Genomic DNA, 16,088 nt, shown 5'->3' with positions numbered 1-16,088 from the left:
AGGGAGGCTGGTATAGGAATTGAACCGTGCTGCTGGCCTGCCTTGGTCTACTTTATAAAGCCAGTGACTTAGCCCAGTGTGCTAAACCAGCCCGAGAGAGCCACATAATAATAATAACCTTTATTAGTGTCACAAGTAGGCTTACATTAATACTACGGTGAAGTTATTGTGAAAGTTCCCCGGTCACCACACCTGTTTGGGTACACAGAGGGAGAATTCAGAATTTCCAATTCACCTATCAAGCGCATCTTTCGGGACTTGTGGGAGGAAACTGGAGCACCCGGGAGGAAGCCCACGCAGACACGGGGAGAACTTGCAGAGGCCGCACAGACAGTGACCCAAGCCGGGAATCGAAACCGGGTCTCTGGCACTGTGTGATCGCTGTGCCACTCATATGGGCCCATCCGGCTGATAGCTTGGCTTCCAATAGTGGTATGAAGGGATTTTCAAAGTCGGCGTCATAGCCTGCGGATGGGTCGCGGGCAGGTGTCGGGAGTGGCGCAGAGCCATCCGATGCAGCATTCCCGATCGCAAGAGTTAATGCGCAATAGCAGCAGCAGCCGACTTTTTAAAATGCCGGGCGCGACCGGCTTTCAGAATGCGGGCGCACTCATCAGTGCGCAGGCCCAGAGTCCAGTGAGAAACTCCAGCACGCTGACCCAGGAGAAGTTTTTTTTTTTTTAATTCAATGCAGTATTCTTGCCTGAAGCGCCAGAAAGTAAGTCACATGCCCAGAACACTGACGTCACATGCTCTGGGCGTGATTGTGATTCCTCCATTTTGTCAGCCGCAAACGAGCAACAGGAGAGTAAAATTTAAAATGGATGTGGTGAATGTAACTCCGTAATTCACACTGTATTGTATATACATGAGACCATGCATTTGTAAGCGCAGTTGCGTTGCCCGACCACTAGGGGGAGTAGCGCTGGGAATGCTTAGGAGTTTGTACAGGGATCCACCCTTGGCTCCACCCATGACTCCTCCCCTGGACTGCTGTATAAATACCAATGCTCAGAGCCAGTCGTTCAGTTCATCGAGAGTTCAACGTGGAACAGGCTGGCTCTATTGTTAGTAGATTAAAACCACTGTTCATATCTTAAAGCACGTGTCTAGTGAATTGATGGTTCCATCAATGGATCATTTTGTAATAAGAAAGAGAGGGCAAGAGACACAAACAGGCCAAGATCTCACAATAAAACCTGCTGGAGAGAGCAGCGCAGGAGAATCTACAAGACAAAGCAGTGCTGGTATGAGCACCAGGACATCTGATGAACAGCCCATACAGAAATGTAACATTGAATGACAAAGCGAGTGAGATCGTGTGGACCAAGCAGGCTCACCTGTCTTATTAAAGGTAAACAGAAATGGTGGGTCACGAAGTTTGGGCAGCATGGGTTGCGAATGTCGGTCGGCGTGGGTCCCGAAGGTCAGCCAGTTCGTAAAAATGGGTCCCCGGAAAAAAAGTTTGAAAAACACTGGATTAGGTTAATGTGTAAGGCCAGAATTGGAGAAACACATAACTCTTCAAAAGCAATTTGCATTTATATAGTGCTGGTCAGGTAGTAAAATGATCCAAGTTGTCTCACAGGAACATTACAAAGCAAAATTCAAAACCAAACCCGATAAGGTGAGGACATTGGCTTAAATCTTAATCAAAGAGGTAGGTTCTAATGAGTGTCATGCAGGACGAAATGAGGTAGAGAGGTTTAGGGATGGCATTTTGGAGCCTGCGGCCCAGACAGCTGATTGAACAGCTGCTAATGCTGAAGCAATTAGGGCAGCACAGTGGCGCAGTGGTTAGCACTGCTGCCTCACGGCGCTGAGGTCCCAGGTTCGATCCCGGCTCTGGGTCACTGTCCGTGTGGAGTTTGCACATTCTCCCCGTGTCTGCGTGGGTTTCACCCCCACAACTCAAAAATGTGCAGAGTAGGGGGATTGACCACACTAAATTGTCCCTTAATTGGAAAACATAATTGGGTGATCTAAATTTATTTTAAAAAAGAAAGAAACAAAAAGTGCTGAAGCAATTGATATGTTCAGGAGACCTGAAGTAGAGGAGCACACAGATCTCAGAGCTGGAGGAGGTTATAGAAATAGAAAAGGAAGAGGCCATGGAGGAATTTGAAAGAAGGGGCAGCACAGTAGCACAGCTTTTAGCACAGTTGCTTCACAGCTCCAAGGTTCGATTCCCGGCTTGGGTCACTGTCCGTGTGGAGTCTGCATGGTCTCCCCGTGTCTGCGTGAGTTTCCTCCGGGTGCTCCAGTTTCCTCCCACAGTTCAAAGATGTGCAGGTTAGGTGGATTGGGCATGCTAAATTGCCCTTAGCGTCCAAAATGGTTAGGTGGGGTTACAGGGATAAGGTGGAGGTGTGGGCTTAGGTCGGGTGCTCTTTCCAAAGGCCGGTGCAGACTCAATGGGCCAAATGGCCTCCTTCTGCACTGTAAATTCTATGTCTATGTCAATAAGAGTTTTAAAATTAAGATGTTGCTTCGCCAGAACCAATGTAGATCAGTGAGCACAGGGCAGATACAAGCAAGAATAGATACAACTATCAAAACCCTGGGGGTTACCATTGACCGGAAACTGAACTGGGCTAGCCATATAAATACTGTGGCTATCAGAGCAGGTCAAATGCTAGGAATCCTCTGGTGCATAACTCACCTCTTGACCCCCCCAAAGCCTGTCCACCATCTACAAGGCACAATTCAGGAGTGTAATGGAATACTCTCCACTTGCCTGGATGAGTGCAGCTCTAACAACACTCAAAAAGCTCGCCACCATCCAGGACATCCAGCCTGCTCAACTGCCCTTCCATAAACATTCTATTCCTCCACCACCGACGCACAGTGGCAGCCGTGTGTACCATCTACAAGATGCATTGCAGTAACTCACCAAGGATCCTTCGGCAGCACCTTCCAAACCCACAACCACAACCATCTAAGAGGATAAGATCAGCACGGTGGCACACCGGTTAGCATGGCTGTCTACGGCACCGAGGTCCCAGGTTCGATCCCAGCTCTGGGTCACTGTCCGTGTGGAGTTTGCACATTCTCCCCATGTCTGCGTGTGTTTCGCCCCCACAACCCAAAGATGTGCAGGGTAGGTGGATTGGCCATATTAAATTGCCCCTTAATTGGAAAAAATAATTGGGTACTCTAAATTTATTTTAAAAAGTGGATAAGATCAGCAGTTACCTGGGAACACCACCACCTGGAAGTTCCCCTCCAAGTCACTCACTATCCTGACTTGGGAATATATCGCCGTTCCTTCGCTATCACCGAGTCAAAATCCTGGAATTCCCTCTTCCTTCCCTAACAGCACAGTGGGTGCACTTACACCTCAAGGACCGCAGCGGTTCAAGAAGGCAGCTCACCAAATTCTGAAGGGCAACTGGGGACAGGCAATATATGCAGGAATACCCAATCACATAAATGAAAAAAATAAAAAGTGAGCCTCAGAGGACCTCAGGTTTACAGAGGGTTGAATGTAGAGAAGATTGCATGGGAATGATTAAGCTTAGAGGTTACAAAATAATGAATGAGGTTTCCAGTAGCAGAGGTCAGGGGGAGCAGAGCTGCTTATGTTACAGAGGTGGAAATAGCCAGTCTCAGTGCTGGTTGTAGGGTGGGAGGTTACACAGTGGGGAGGAGATGAGGCCGTGGGAAGATATGAACACACGGATGAGAACTGGTAGACTAGGAACCAATGTAAGTCAGGAAACACAAGGGTGATGGGTAAACAGGGATTGATGTGGGATAAAAGACAGAAGAACAGGTGGAACCAGGAGATTTTAGCAATGACGGTAACGTGGGGTCAGAGGCTCAGCTGAGGGTCAAAGAAGGTGTAAAAGTTCCAGATGTTCTGGTTGAGCCTCAGACAATGTCCATGGTTGGTGAGGAAGCAGAGCTGTGGCAAGGACAAAAAGCAGTGTCTCCAGTTGCCCCTGTGTCTGATCAGGGGGAAATTGTAGATCTTCAGTCAGATAGTCCAGAGGCAATGGAGTGAGGGGGGCGGGGTGGTCAAGAGAGGTGTGCTGAGGTAAAGCCAACTTCTGTCAAGATACATTTGACTAGCTGCTTGTGGATGAGATTGCCAAGGGGCAGCAGAAAGGTGAGAAATAGGAGGTGGTCAAAGATAGACCATTGGGGGACCTAAGAGGTAATGGAATCTCCATATGCCTGTCTAACTCCTGCTTGAGACTGCGGAGGTTTCTGATTTCAGTTTTGTTGCTAATCATTCATCACCTTTGCAAAACGTAGTTAAATGTCACCTGCCCAATAACCATCTTCCCTCCTCTGAATTTCATGTCTTGCTGGGGCCCCACAAACAGATTTTCATTCTTGCATTCGCCCTTTCAGATTAGTCCTGCATAAAGTAGATGCACGGCTTTCAAAATCTCATCACATTAATTTTATTCTACTGTTCTCATTACTTATGATTTCGTTATTTTAATGAGCACTGCTGATATTAACATAATCAGGGTGGCCATGCAGATTTAACTGGTTTAGAAGCGATGAACGCTTCAGCTGCTCACTCCTGTTGGGTTGAATTACAGCAGGAGTGTGACAGAGACACAGCGATGCAACAAGAGTGGGAGAGTGAGGGAAGTGGAGAAACAGAAATAGACAGAGAAACGGGGGAGAGACAGCAAGAGATAGAGAAGGGGAGAGTGATAGTGAGAGACAGGAAAGAAAGGGAGAGGCAGAATAGGTACAGGCACACACGGAGTCTTCGAGGGGGAAACAGAGAGAGACGCAGAGAAAGAGGGAATGGGAAAAGGAGACACACACAGAGGGACCGAGAGAGAGCGAGACAGATAGATGTGGCTGGTGAGAAACCTGCTGTGCTCGCCTGCTGCATTACGTTTCTGCCTATCAGCAACACAATTTTCTAATCGCACGTCCGGCAATCCTTAATGATCAGCGGTGCAGAGCAAAGGTGTTCGTTGTGGAGACTGTCTCCAAACAGAAAGCCAGAGTCGCTGACAGCTCTACCGGCAGGAAATGTGTTAATAGTCACACGTTCTCTCAATGGGTACACGAGAAGACTGGGCCAATGAGATGTTGCTTCAAATAAGTAATAATTTAACTAATGGAATGTTAAATGTTTTATAAAAGCTCAGAGTTATGTTCAGCGTCCTCCTTCACCTGAGCATCTGTCTGTTTGAGCCTCTGTGAGAACTGAGACATCCCCACGTGAAATGACCAGTTCTCAGAGACGGAACAAAGTCAGTGCCAGTGGGGAAAGGACCCTATTCTCTCCAATCACAGCAGGCAGCAAAGTTGTACTTACACAAACCCGAACACTGTGAACACAAGGCAGGATTAGAAGATAAATAATAGTTGCCTGTAATTTAACTGATTTATACACCCCCCCCCCCCCCCCCACCCCGGACCCCCTGTTCATCCACTGAACTGAGTGACAATGAATCGGATTCTTGAAATAAAATGTCAAATGATATTAAAAGCCAGAACAAAGAGGTGACAAAAGCTGGATTTGTGGGAGCGTCTGTTCTACATGAGGTTCCCCGTCCACCTGAAGCAATGTTTAACCCGCTTCAATACACTCACCTCAACCGGTGTCAAAATCTTTCCACAAATAAACCATGTGAATATTTACACAGGCGCCTGTCAGTGCTACTCTTTAAATCAGACTGCCTCCCTCAGTCACCCCACCTCTCACCCCCCACCCACCCCCGCAGCAGTCACTCCCACCCCTCAGTCACCCCCACCCCAATCAAACCCCCTCCCTCAGTCCCCCCACATCTCACCCCCATCCCTCAGCCACCCCACTCAGTCACCCCCATCACCCCCCCATCAACCCCCTCACTCAGTCACCCACCAATCAAACCCCTCCTCGTCACCCCCACCCAATCAACCCCTCCCCTCAGTCACCACACACCCCAATCAACCCCCTCCCTCAGTCACCCCCACCCCAATCAAACCCCCTCCCTCAGTCACCCCCACCCCAATCAACCCCTCCTCAGCACCCCCACCCCATCAAACCCCTCCCTCAGTCACCCCACCCCAATCAACCCCCTCCCTCAGTCACCCCCCCCCAATCAACACCCTCCCTCATCACCCCCTCCCCATCAACCCCTCCCTCAGTCACCCCCCCCAATCAAACCCCTCCCTCATCCACCCCCACCCCAATCAAACCCCCCCTCAGTCACCCCCCCAATCAAACATCCTCCCTCAGTCACCCCCACCCAATCAAACCCCCTCCCTCAGTCCCCCCACCCCAATCAAACCCCCTCTCTCAGTCACCTCCACCCCAATCAAACCCCCTCCCTCAGTCACCCCCACCCCAATCAAACCCCCTCCCTCAGTCACCCCCACCCCAATCAAACCCCCTCCCTCAGTCACCCCCACCCCAATCAAACCCCCTCCCTCAGTCACCCCCACCCCAATCAAACCCCTCCCTCAGTCACCCCCACCCCAATCAAATCCCCTCCCTCAGTCACCCCCACCCCAATCAAACCCCTCCCTCAGTCACCCCCACCCCAATCAAACCCCCTCCCTCAGTCACCCTCCAATCAAACCCCCCTCAGTCACCCCCACCCCAATCAAACCCCCTCCCTCAGTCACCCCACCCCAATCAAACACCCTCCCTCAGTCACCCCCACCCCAATCAAACCCCCTCCCTCAGTCACCCCCACTACAATCAAACCCCCTCCCTCAGTCACCCCCACCCTTCAACGCCCCCCTCAGTCACCCCCACCCCAATCAAACCCCTCCCTCAGTCACCCCCCAATCAAACCCCCTCCCTCAGTCACCCCCCCAATCAAACCCCCTCCCTCAGTCACCCCCATCCCAATCAAACCCCCTCCCTCAGTCACCCCCACTCCAATCAAACCCCCTCCCTCAGTCAACCCCCCCAATCGAACCCCCCTCCCTCGGTCACCCCCACCCCAACCAAACCCCCTCCCTCAGTCACCCCCCAATCAAACCCCCTCCCTCAGTCACCCCCACCCTTCAACGCCCCCCTCAGTCATCGCCACTCCCTCATCACTCCTCAACTCCCTGGCACTCCCAACCCCTCAGTCATCCCAGCTTCTCACCACACCCTCAGTCACCCCCCACTCCCTCACACTCCTGCGTTCACCCCCTGAGTCACCCCCACTCCCTCACACCCCTGCGCTCACTCCCTCAGTCACTCCCATTTCCTCCTGAGTCACCCCATCCCATCTTCCCTCAGTTACCCCCATTCAGTCACCCCATTCTCAGACATCCCCATGCCTCACTCCCCTGCCCTCACCCCTACCCCCCACTGATCCCACCCCATCACTTCACTCAGTCAACCCACTCCCTCTCCCTCATCCACCCCATCACCCCCAGTCCCTCACCCCTGCTCAGTCACCACAACACACCCTCTCTCTCAGTCACCCACCACTTCAGGCACCCCCAACCGCTCACCCCCCCCCCCCCCCACAGTCACCCTCCACTCCCTCACCCCACCTCCCATCAGTCAACCCCCATCCCTCAGTCACACCGCTACTCACCTCCCTCAGTCACCCCACCCCCACTCAGTCAATCTACTCCCTCTCCCTCATCCACCCCCACCACCACACAACCCCCTCAGTAACACCCATCCCCCACAGTCACCCCCACTCCCTCACCCCTGCTCAGTCACCCCCACGCACCCTCCCTCTCAGTCACCCCCAACCGCTCACCCTCCCCTCAGTCACCACCTACCCCCAGTCACCCTCCAGCCCCTCACCCCAGTCACCCTCCAGCCCCTCACCCCACCTCCCGTCAGTCAACCCCATCCCTCATTCACCCCACCGCCTCCCTCAGTCACCCTCAGTCACCCCCACCCCCTCCCTCAGTCACCCCCACCCCCTCCCTCAGTCACCCCCACCCCCTCCCTCAGTCACCCCCACCCCCTCCCTCAGTCACCCCCACCCCCACCCTCAGTCACCCCCACCCCCACCCCCTCCCTCAGTCACCCCCACCCCCTCCCTCAGTCACCCCCACCCCCACCCTCAGTCACCCCCACCCCCACCCTCAGTCACCCCCACCCCCACCCCCTCCCTCAGTCACCCCACCCTCTCACACACACATACGATCAGTCACCCCTCCTCCCACCCTCGCTCACCCCCACACCCTCCTCCTCCTCCCTCCCTCCCTGGCCGGAGTATTCACCGGTTGGTGTAGTGACCGCTGACCGCACTTTGCCTGACTCCGTCTGCCCATCGTTTCGAATCCCCGTCTCCTCCGGCTCCCGTGAGCTGTGAGTGGATATAAATAAAAAAAAACCGCAGCGTGAGACTGGCTGAGAGAAAGAGGGAGAGAGAGAGAGAGAAAGAGGCAGAGAAAGAGAGAGAGAAATAAAGAGAGAGAGAAAGAGAGAGAGAGAAATAAAGAGAAAGAAAGAGGGATAAAGAAAGAGAGGGAGAGGAAGAAAGAGAAAGAGAGAGAGAGAAATAAAAAAGAGAAATAAAGAGAGAAAGAAAGAGAGAGTGAGAAATAAAGTAAAATAAAGGGATAAAGAAAGAGGGAGAGGAAGAATGAGAAAGAAAGAGAGAAAGAGAGAGAAAGAAAGAGACAGAGAAAGAGAATTAAAGAGAAATAAAGAAACGAAAGAGAGAGAGAGAGAGAAATAAAGAGAAAGAAAGAGGGATAAAGAAAGGAAGAGGAAGAAAGAAAGCGAGAGAACGAAAGAAAGAGAGAGAAAGAAAGAGAGAATGAAAGAAAGATAGAGAAAGAGAGAAAGAAAAAGAGAGATGTGCAAAGGAACTTCAAACCAAAAGAATAGCTAACGGCGACAACATGTAGCGAAACCAAATAAAACAGAGCGACAGAGAGAGCGAGGGTAAAATGAATGGAGATGCGAATGAGATGCGGAAAGAATTAGTACCTGAAACCAACATTTCTCTGGAAAGGCGGGTAGTCAGTGTTTTGTTGTTTAACCTGAAAAACATAACAGGGCCAGTTTGTTTTGAATTGACTCGCCAGCGCAGACAACACAAGAAGCTGTGAGAGTGACAGCAGGTGGGGTTTGTGTAACCTGGGCGCTTCTCCCCCCTGTTAAAAGTTAGTCCAAAACCAGGGCAGTGACAGGTGAAATGTGCGCGGGGGGGGGGTCTGTGTGACCCCCACAACACTGCTGTGTGACCCCCACAACACTGCTGTGTGTCTGCCTGTGTCCGCTCCGTTGGCCCTGAAGGCCGGATCCATAATCAGCGGCATCTTCAAAGGGTTAAACACTAATTAAACCCGTGCCAATAATGGGACGGATTACCCGCGGCAGCAATGTGCTGGCGGTGAGTAACAGTTGAAGGTCAGAACACAAAAGCAAATCTGTAAACTGGATCATTGGCACTTTGTGATTTGCAGGCTGCAGTTTTGAAGCCAATAATTTTGATGGAACTGCATTTGACATTAATTAAATCCGCGGGTTTGTTAAACCATCTCCGGCGCTGCATTAGCTGTCCGAATCCTTTCTTCTCAAAAAAAAATAAAGTCTCTCTGCGCACAGCTCCAGATCATTTCCACTCGAAATCCAAATTTAAATAATGCATTTGCTTATGCAACCGACACGAGAACAACCCGAAGCAATCACCGGGATATTTTCTCTCTTGTCTCACACACATCTCTGCCCCAGAGATCCCACTTCCTCGGCACATCAATATTAATTGGGATTATCAATCTGACAATCTGGGAAAGTGAATGTTCTCTCAGCAGAGGGCGGGGTGAGGGTGAGGGGGGGGGAGGCTGCATTAAGGTTTACGAGTGTTACTCATCCGACTGCATATTAATTCTGGTCCTGTGCATAGACGGCACAGTACTATTGATTTGCAGAAGGCTGTGATGTGAGTGAACGGATCATTAGATCAATACACACTGTGACATTAGCAATGACACCCCCGCCCCCACTCCCCTTCGCCCCCCAATCACCTCACAATCTGATCGCTTGCCCACCCGCAATTTGGGGCCCGTTTGGTAAGCGAGACTGAACTAATTGGAGATTAATTACAGTGGAGTGAAAACAGTGACAGCACGAGAGAGATTGCAGAACCAGACTTGGGTGTGTGCGGGGAAACAAAGCCAGCTTGAAAACAGTTCATTATGTTGCATCTCTGTTCACCGAAATTCACTGACAGGGCGGGAGAAGCAATTCCAAATGTGTCTTTCAACAGGGAAACTGGATCAAGGGAAAAGGCAGTGTAATGGGGCACAAGTCGCTCTTTCAAAGAGCTGGTCGGGAAGCGACCGGCCGAATGGCCTGCCTCCGAGCTCTCTGATTCTCTGGGTATCGCAGTGTGCAAACTATAGCGAGGACAGCAGCGCAACCTCCCTTCAAATCAACTCAGGCGGAGTTACAAAGCCCGCGGAAAATGCTCAGCTCCGTCTCCAGTCATCAATGTGGTTTTCAGCTCTCCCTGTCTCACCCCTAGCCCTCTATCTGGCGGGTAAGGGAGGCAGCCAGGAGAATGGTGTGGGCTCACAACGCCGGAATGCAGCAAGGGCTAATCCAGCATCGTATCTTGCAGTCTGCAATTTTTTTTAAAACTCTTAATTTTTAAAAAGTGGCATAAAAAGTATCGATGACTCCCTCAGTGATGAACCGGCTCTTTCTTCCGATTCTGTGGGCATCGATTCTCACCGTGTGGAGTATCCAATACCCCCACTGACCCAGATCAGGGTGGGAGTGGGGTCTGTACAGGGTGTGTGTGTGTGTGTGGTGGGGGGGGGGGGGGGGGGGGGGGCAGTAACATCGGACCGCCAGAGCGCGGGGTGTACACATTTGACTCTGCCAAGATACCTGCACACAGCCAGTGACGGCAATCTTGCTACAAGTACATTTCTTGTCACCTTGGAACATTAACCCAAGAAATAACAATGGCCGAATAATTCCTTTGTCGGAGTTATTGAGGGAAAGGGGGGAGATGGAGCTATGGTGAAATATTAAGACGTTCTTTGTTAGGGCGACTACAGCTTCACTAAATGTAAGACACAGAGGGGATCTGCCCGAGTACAGGACAGTTGATGTGATTGTAGATTGCGTAGTGAGGTGCCCCGGTAAGATTGGACATGTTGTCCCATTGGGAGCTTGCGGTGGTTCGAGTAGACGTTTTAGATCTCGCCTGTTCAAAGCATGATTGCCGATAACTTCAGTGGATGTAGAAGACAGCGGATCGGACCAGACCTCAGCGTAATATGTTTAAAGAGACAAGGATACTGGTCATCTGAGGGTTAACACAAACAATACTTGGTCAGTTCCGTGTGTGAAAGACGAGGTGAGGGCGGTATTGGTTCATGTTTGCGTTAAACTTGGTCCCTGGATGCGTAGTTTGCAGTGAGGTCCTCCGTCTTCTCGGGTGGGTGTGCAGTAAAAAGACCCCCCCCCCCCCCCCCCCCTCCCCATGGAGCTTTTAAAACTCAATATTAACACAGGTCACCCGCTAGATACGCGTAAACTGGAATTTGGAAATAATAGCCCTTGGTGGGAAATTGTGTCCAAATATTTAGACATCCCAAAGGTACCCCACTGATGCAGTTTCTTAATAAAGAAATTAACACACATGTCACATATTATATAGTGTATGTGTGTGAGGAATGATGAGGACATTCAACGTGTGTGTGTGTTCGTGTCTCTGGCTGTGTGTGTGTGTGTGCCTGAGGAATGGTGAGGACATTCAATGTGTGAGTTCGTGTGTCTGGCTGTGTGTGTGTCTGGCTGTGTGTGTGTGTGTGTCTGGCTGTGTGTGTCTGTGTGTCTGGCTGTGTGTGTGTCTGTGTGTGTGTGTGTGTGTCTGGCTGTGTGTGTGTGTCTGGCTGTGTGTGTGTGTCTGGCTGTGTGTGTGTGTGTCTGGCTGTGTGTGTGCGTGTGTCTGGCTGTGTGTGTCTGTGTGTCTGGCTGTGTGTGTTTCTCTGGCTGTGTGTGTGTCTGGCTGTGTGTGTGTGTCTGGCTGTGTGTGTGTGTGTCTGGCTGTGTGTGTGTGTCTGGCTGTGTGTGTGTGTGTCTGGCTGTGTGTGTTTCTCTGGCTGTGTGTGTGTGGCTGTGTGTGTGTAGCTGTTTGAGTGTGTGTCTGGCTGTGTTGCTGTGTGTGGCTCTGTGTGTGTGTGTCTGGCTGTGTGTGTGTCTGGCTGTGTGTGGCTGTGTGTATGGCTGTGTGTGTGTGGCTCTGTGTGTGTGTGTGTGGCTGTATGTCTGTGTGTCTGGCTGTATGTGTGTGTATGTGTGTGCGTCTGGCTGTGTGTGTGTGTCTGGCTGTATGTATGTGTGTGTCTGGCTATATGTGTGTGTACATGTGTGTCTGGCTGTGTGTGTGTCTGGCTGTGTGTGTGTTATGTCTGGCTGTGTGTGTCTGTGTCTGGCTGTATGTATGTGTGTGTCTGGCTATATGTGTGTGTACATGTGTGTCTGGCTGTGTGTGTGTCTGGCTGTGTGTGTGTTATGTCTGGCTGTGTGTGTCTGTGTGTCTGCTGTGTGTGTGTGTGTGTGTGAGAGGGATGGGGAGGAGGCTTCCCTTAGGCGGGCTCTGCCTGGAAGAAACAGGTTGAACAGTAAATCTCTGAAGGATAGGAAGTGGAAAGCCAAACTTTGGATTTCTGAGGTCAAGGAGCAGTTGGGTGGGGGGGTGGGCTAACAGGATATCTCTCTCAATGAGCCAGCACAATGAAGATGGGCCGAATTGCCATGTTTTGTGTTGTATTGCACAGGAGGTTGAAATGAGCTGCGTGAGGGTGAAGTATAAAGGGTCTGGAAATGGGGAAATTGGGCTCAGTTCCATCCGCTGGATAGTGAGTTGAGTGATGTAGCCTCACCTCAGTTGGTGCCTTGGTGGCAGCGCTGAGCCCACTGCCTCCGGCCACTCGGACATGGCAGCCCTGCAGGGGGTTGTTATTGGGCGGGGTGGCAGGTCCGCACGGTCTGAGGAACATGAAGTCGCTCTTGGCAGATTCGGGGGTCAGGCACACTTTGTAGCGATAAGCCTGGGAGGGCAGGCGGCAGGCAGGGAACTCGCCACAGGTGGGGAACTCGCCACTGCCGATCGCTGCGCCCTGGGCGCCAGCCGCCAGCTGCAGGTTCACATCGGGCTTCTGGAAGATGTGGGCCGTGTTCCTCCTCCGGGCGGCGGGGCAGCAGGCGAGCGGGGAGCAGCCATCAGCGTGGAGCCGGTGCCGGTGCCAGCGGGCGAGGGCGAGCAGCAGGATGGCGAGCAGGAAGAGGAAGGAGATGGAGCCCAGCGAGATGATCAGGTAGAGGGTCAGGTCTGAGTTCAGCTGGCTGTCCCGGTCAGGCTCTGCCCGGGGCTCGGGCACCCGGTCCACCGCCGTCAGCAGGATGGTGAGGGTGGCAGAGAGCGGGGGCACCCCACCGTCCTGGGCTTGCAGTACCAGGCTCTGCTGGGGCGAGTCCCGGGGGCCGAAGGGCCGCGCCATGCGAATCTCCCCGGTGTGCACATCCAGCTTGAAGAGCCCGCGCTCGGTGGCCCGCAGCAGGCGGTAGGAGAGCCGGGCGTTCGCCCCCTGGTCCGCGTCCACCGCCGTCACTCTCACCGCCAGATGCCCCGCCGCCGCCCAGCGGGGCACCGTCTCCGCTGCCACCGAGCCATTGCGGGGCAGCGGCGCCACGATCACCGGGCCGTTGTCGTTCTGGTCCAGGATCAAGATGTTGATGGTGCAATTGCTGCTCAGAGGCGTGAAGCCTGCGTCCTGCGCCCGGATCTGCACGCGGAACTTCCTGAGCTGCTCAAAGTCGAAGGAGCGCAGCGCGTACAGGCTACCGGTGTCCGAGTTCACCGACACGTAGGTGGAGACGGGCATTCCCTGGACCTGGCCCTCCAGGATGGAGTAGGACAGGTAGGAATTCTGGTTGGCGTCGGGATCCTCTGCCGTCACCGAGCAGATGGAGGCTCCGGGCGCGTTGTTCTCCATCACGTACACGGTGTAGGAGGCTCGGGAGAAGCGGGGCGCGTTGTCGTTCACATCCGACACCTTCACCCGGATGGTGCGGCTGCTGGAGAGCGGGGGCGAGCCGCCGTCCCGGGCCGCCACCGTCACATTATACTCGGGCACCAGCTCCCGGTCGAGCCGCCGCTCGGTCACTAGAGTGAAATACTTCCTGAAGGAGGGCAGCAGCTTGAAGGGGGGGCTCCCGGTCAGCCGGCAGCTCACTCTGCCGTTAGCCCCGGTGTCCCGGTCCGTCACACTGATCAGGGCGATGACCGTACCCGGGGAAGCGTCCTCTGGTACCGGGCTGGACAGGGAGGTCAGCACAATCTCCGGCCGGTTGTCATTCACGTCCTCCACCTCCACTATCACGTTGCAATGGGCGGCCACCGCGTTGGGTCCCAGATCCTTGGCTTGGACATAGACCTCATGCACGGGACCCCCCTCGTAATCCAACCCCCCCTTCACCCGCACCTGCCCCGTGTGCGGATCCACCGAGAACAGCTCCCGCACCGTCCCGTGCGCGTGGCTGCCCAGGGAGTAAGCTATTCGGCCATTGGTGCCTTCATCCAGGTCGCTGGCGTTGAGCTGGATGAGGAGTGTGCCCCTGGGCGCGTTCTCCGCCACCCTCACCGTGTAGACCGGCCGCTCGAACACCGGCGCGTTGTCGTTGGCGTCCACAACGTGGATGGCGATGCGGACGCTGCCCGATCTCTCCGGGACCCCCCCGTCGAGCGCGGTGAGCAGCAGCCGGTGCACCGTCTGCCTCTCCCGGTCCAGGGACCTCTCCAGGATCAGCTCTGGGATCTTGCTGCGCTCACTCCTGGTCTGCACCTCCAGGACGAAGTGTTCATTGGGGCTGAGCCGGTAGGTGCGCAGGGAGTTGGTGCCCACGTCTGGGTCCTGGGCACTTTCCAGGGGGAAGCGGGAGCCGGGGGCCGCCGACTCGGTGATGTCCAGCTTGACCTGGGTGCTGGGGAAAGCTGGGGGGTTGTCATTCACATCCAGAATCTCGATTTCAGCCTGGTACAGCTCCAGAGGACTTTCAATCACCACCTCCAGGCTGAGGAAGCAGGCGGCATTCAGCCCGCACACAGCTTCCCGGTCGATTTTCTCATTGACAAACAAGATGCCATTCTCCAAATTCACCTCCAGGTAATGCCTGCGGGCGCTGGGCACGATCCGGAACCTCCGAGCGGACAATTCGGCCACGTTTAACCCCAGATCGTCCGCGATATTCCCAACGAAAGCCCCGTGCTTCAACTCCTCGGGAATGGAATAGCGGATCTGCCCGCTCGCTCCATCCAGAATGCTGACCAACCTGCAGAAAAATAGCATCAAGCTCTTCCATCTCCCCCTCCAAGGGGAATTAGCCATGTCACCCCGCTGTCTCCCCGCTGGAACCAGTGGCTGCTCCACCCAGGGGTGAGCCCACAGCGATTTGGGTGTCAAACTTGCGCTTTGAGGTCTTGGATCAGGATCCTGGATGAAGCCACTTGGGCTGTGGCCACATCGCGAGTTGCCAATCCGCCACTCTGACTGCCTGCCCCGTCCGATGTGTTGAACAGGCTGCTGTTGATGCGAGCTCTGCTCCTCCCTGGCTCCTGTGCTGTGTAATGTTGAGCTGGGAGGGCGGGAGCTGGGGTAAGCACCCACTCCCCCCTCCCGCAGCTTGCATTTCAGCACCTCATTGGAGGACAGCGACATCGAGGTGCTCTCGCCAACACCAGCGCTCCGGGCGTCCTCACAACCATTGTTATTCGAGTGTTGCTTGCGAAGCTGACAAGTCCCCAGCGATCCCCCCCCCCCCCCCCCCCCCAGCTCCTGCCGCCTTCTACCTGCTTCAGTCTGCAAGGCAATGTGGAAAAGCGCAAAGCAGAATGTGTGCACTTGGGCGTGTATTCATACAGCCTTGGCAGGTCTCAATGCCCCACATCGATTCTCGCGGGCAATTGAAATACCGTCAGATTGTTATATATTCTCAATAAAATGACATTGTTATTTTAGCTGCAAATAAAAGCAAGCCTGCTCGACCCCTCATTCGCCTAGCTTTCCCTGCCTACACTTTGTATTTAGTCTGCAGTGGTTATGTGGCTCACACACCTGAGTGCTTCTGAGTCAGAGGTTTATGGGTTCCTTCAGCACTCCAGGCGGATGCAGTACTGAGGGGGTGCTGCACAGCCCGA

General features: G+C 53.5%; 1 protein-coding gene across 7 annotated transcripts in view; it reads right to left on the bottom strand.

The window, feature by feature from the left end:
• LOC119965468 (protocadherin-10-like) overlaps positions 1-15,676 on the bottom strand; it is a 51,607-nt gene extending 35,931 nt beyond the window's left edge. The window contains exons 1-4 of one of the 7 annotated variants that reach the window (XM_038796284.1): positions 12,775-15,675; positions 8,861-8,913; positions 8,146-8,231; positions 1,341-1,344 (exon numbers count right to left, since the gene is read on the bottom strand). In XM_038796284.1, coding sequence (XP_038652212.1) covers positions 1,341-1,344; positions 8,146-8,231; positions 8,861-8,913; positions 12,775-15,609 — 2,978 coding nt within the window. In that variant the 5' untranslated portion in view covers positions 15,610-15,675. Of the gene's footprint in view, positions 1-1,340; positions 1,345-4,245; positions 4,367-8,145; positions 8,232-8,860; positions 8,914-12,774 lie in introns of those variants that run through there. The other 6 variants (XM_038796285.1, XR_005460518.1, XM_038796287.1 and 3 more) reach the window with 6 other exon arrangements.
• Positions 15,677-16,088: the final 412 nt, after the last annotated feature.

The sequence above is a fragment of the Scyliorhinus canicula genome, chromosome 4 (genome assembly GCF_902713615.1).
Source record: "Scyliorhinus canicula chromosome 4, sScyCan1.1, whole genome shotgun sequence".
NCBI classification, from domain to species: domain Eukaryota; kingdom Metazoa; phylum Chordata; class Chondrichthyes; order Carcharhiniformes; family Scyliorhinidae; genus Scyliorhinus; species Scyliorhinus canicula.
This window is presented reverse-complemented; position numbering and strand designations above follow the sequence as displayed.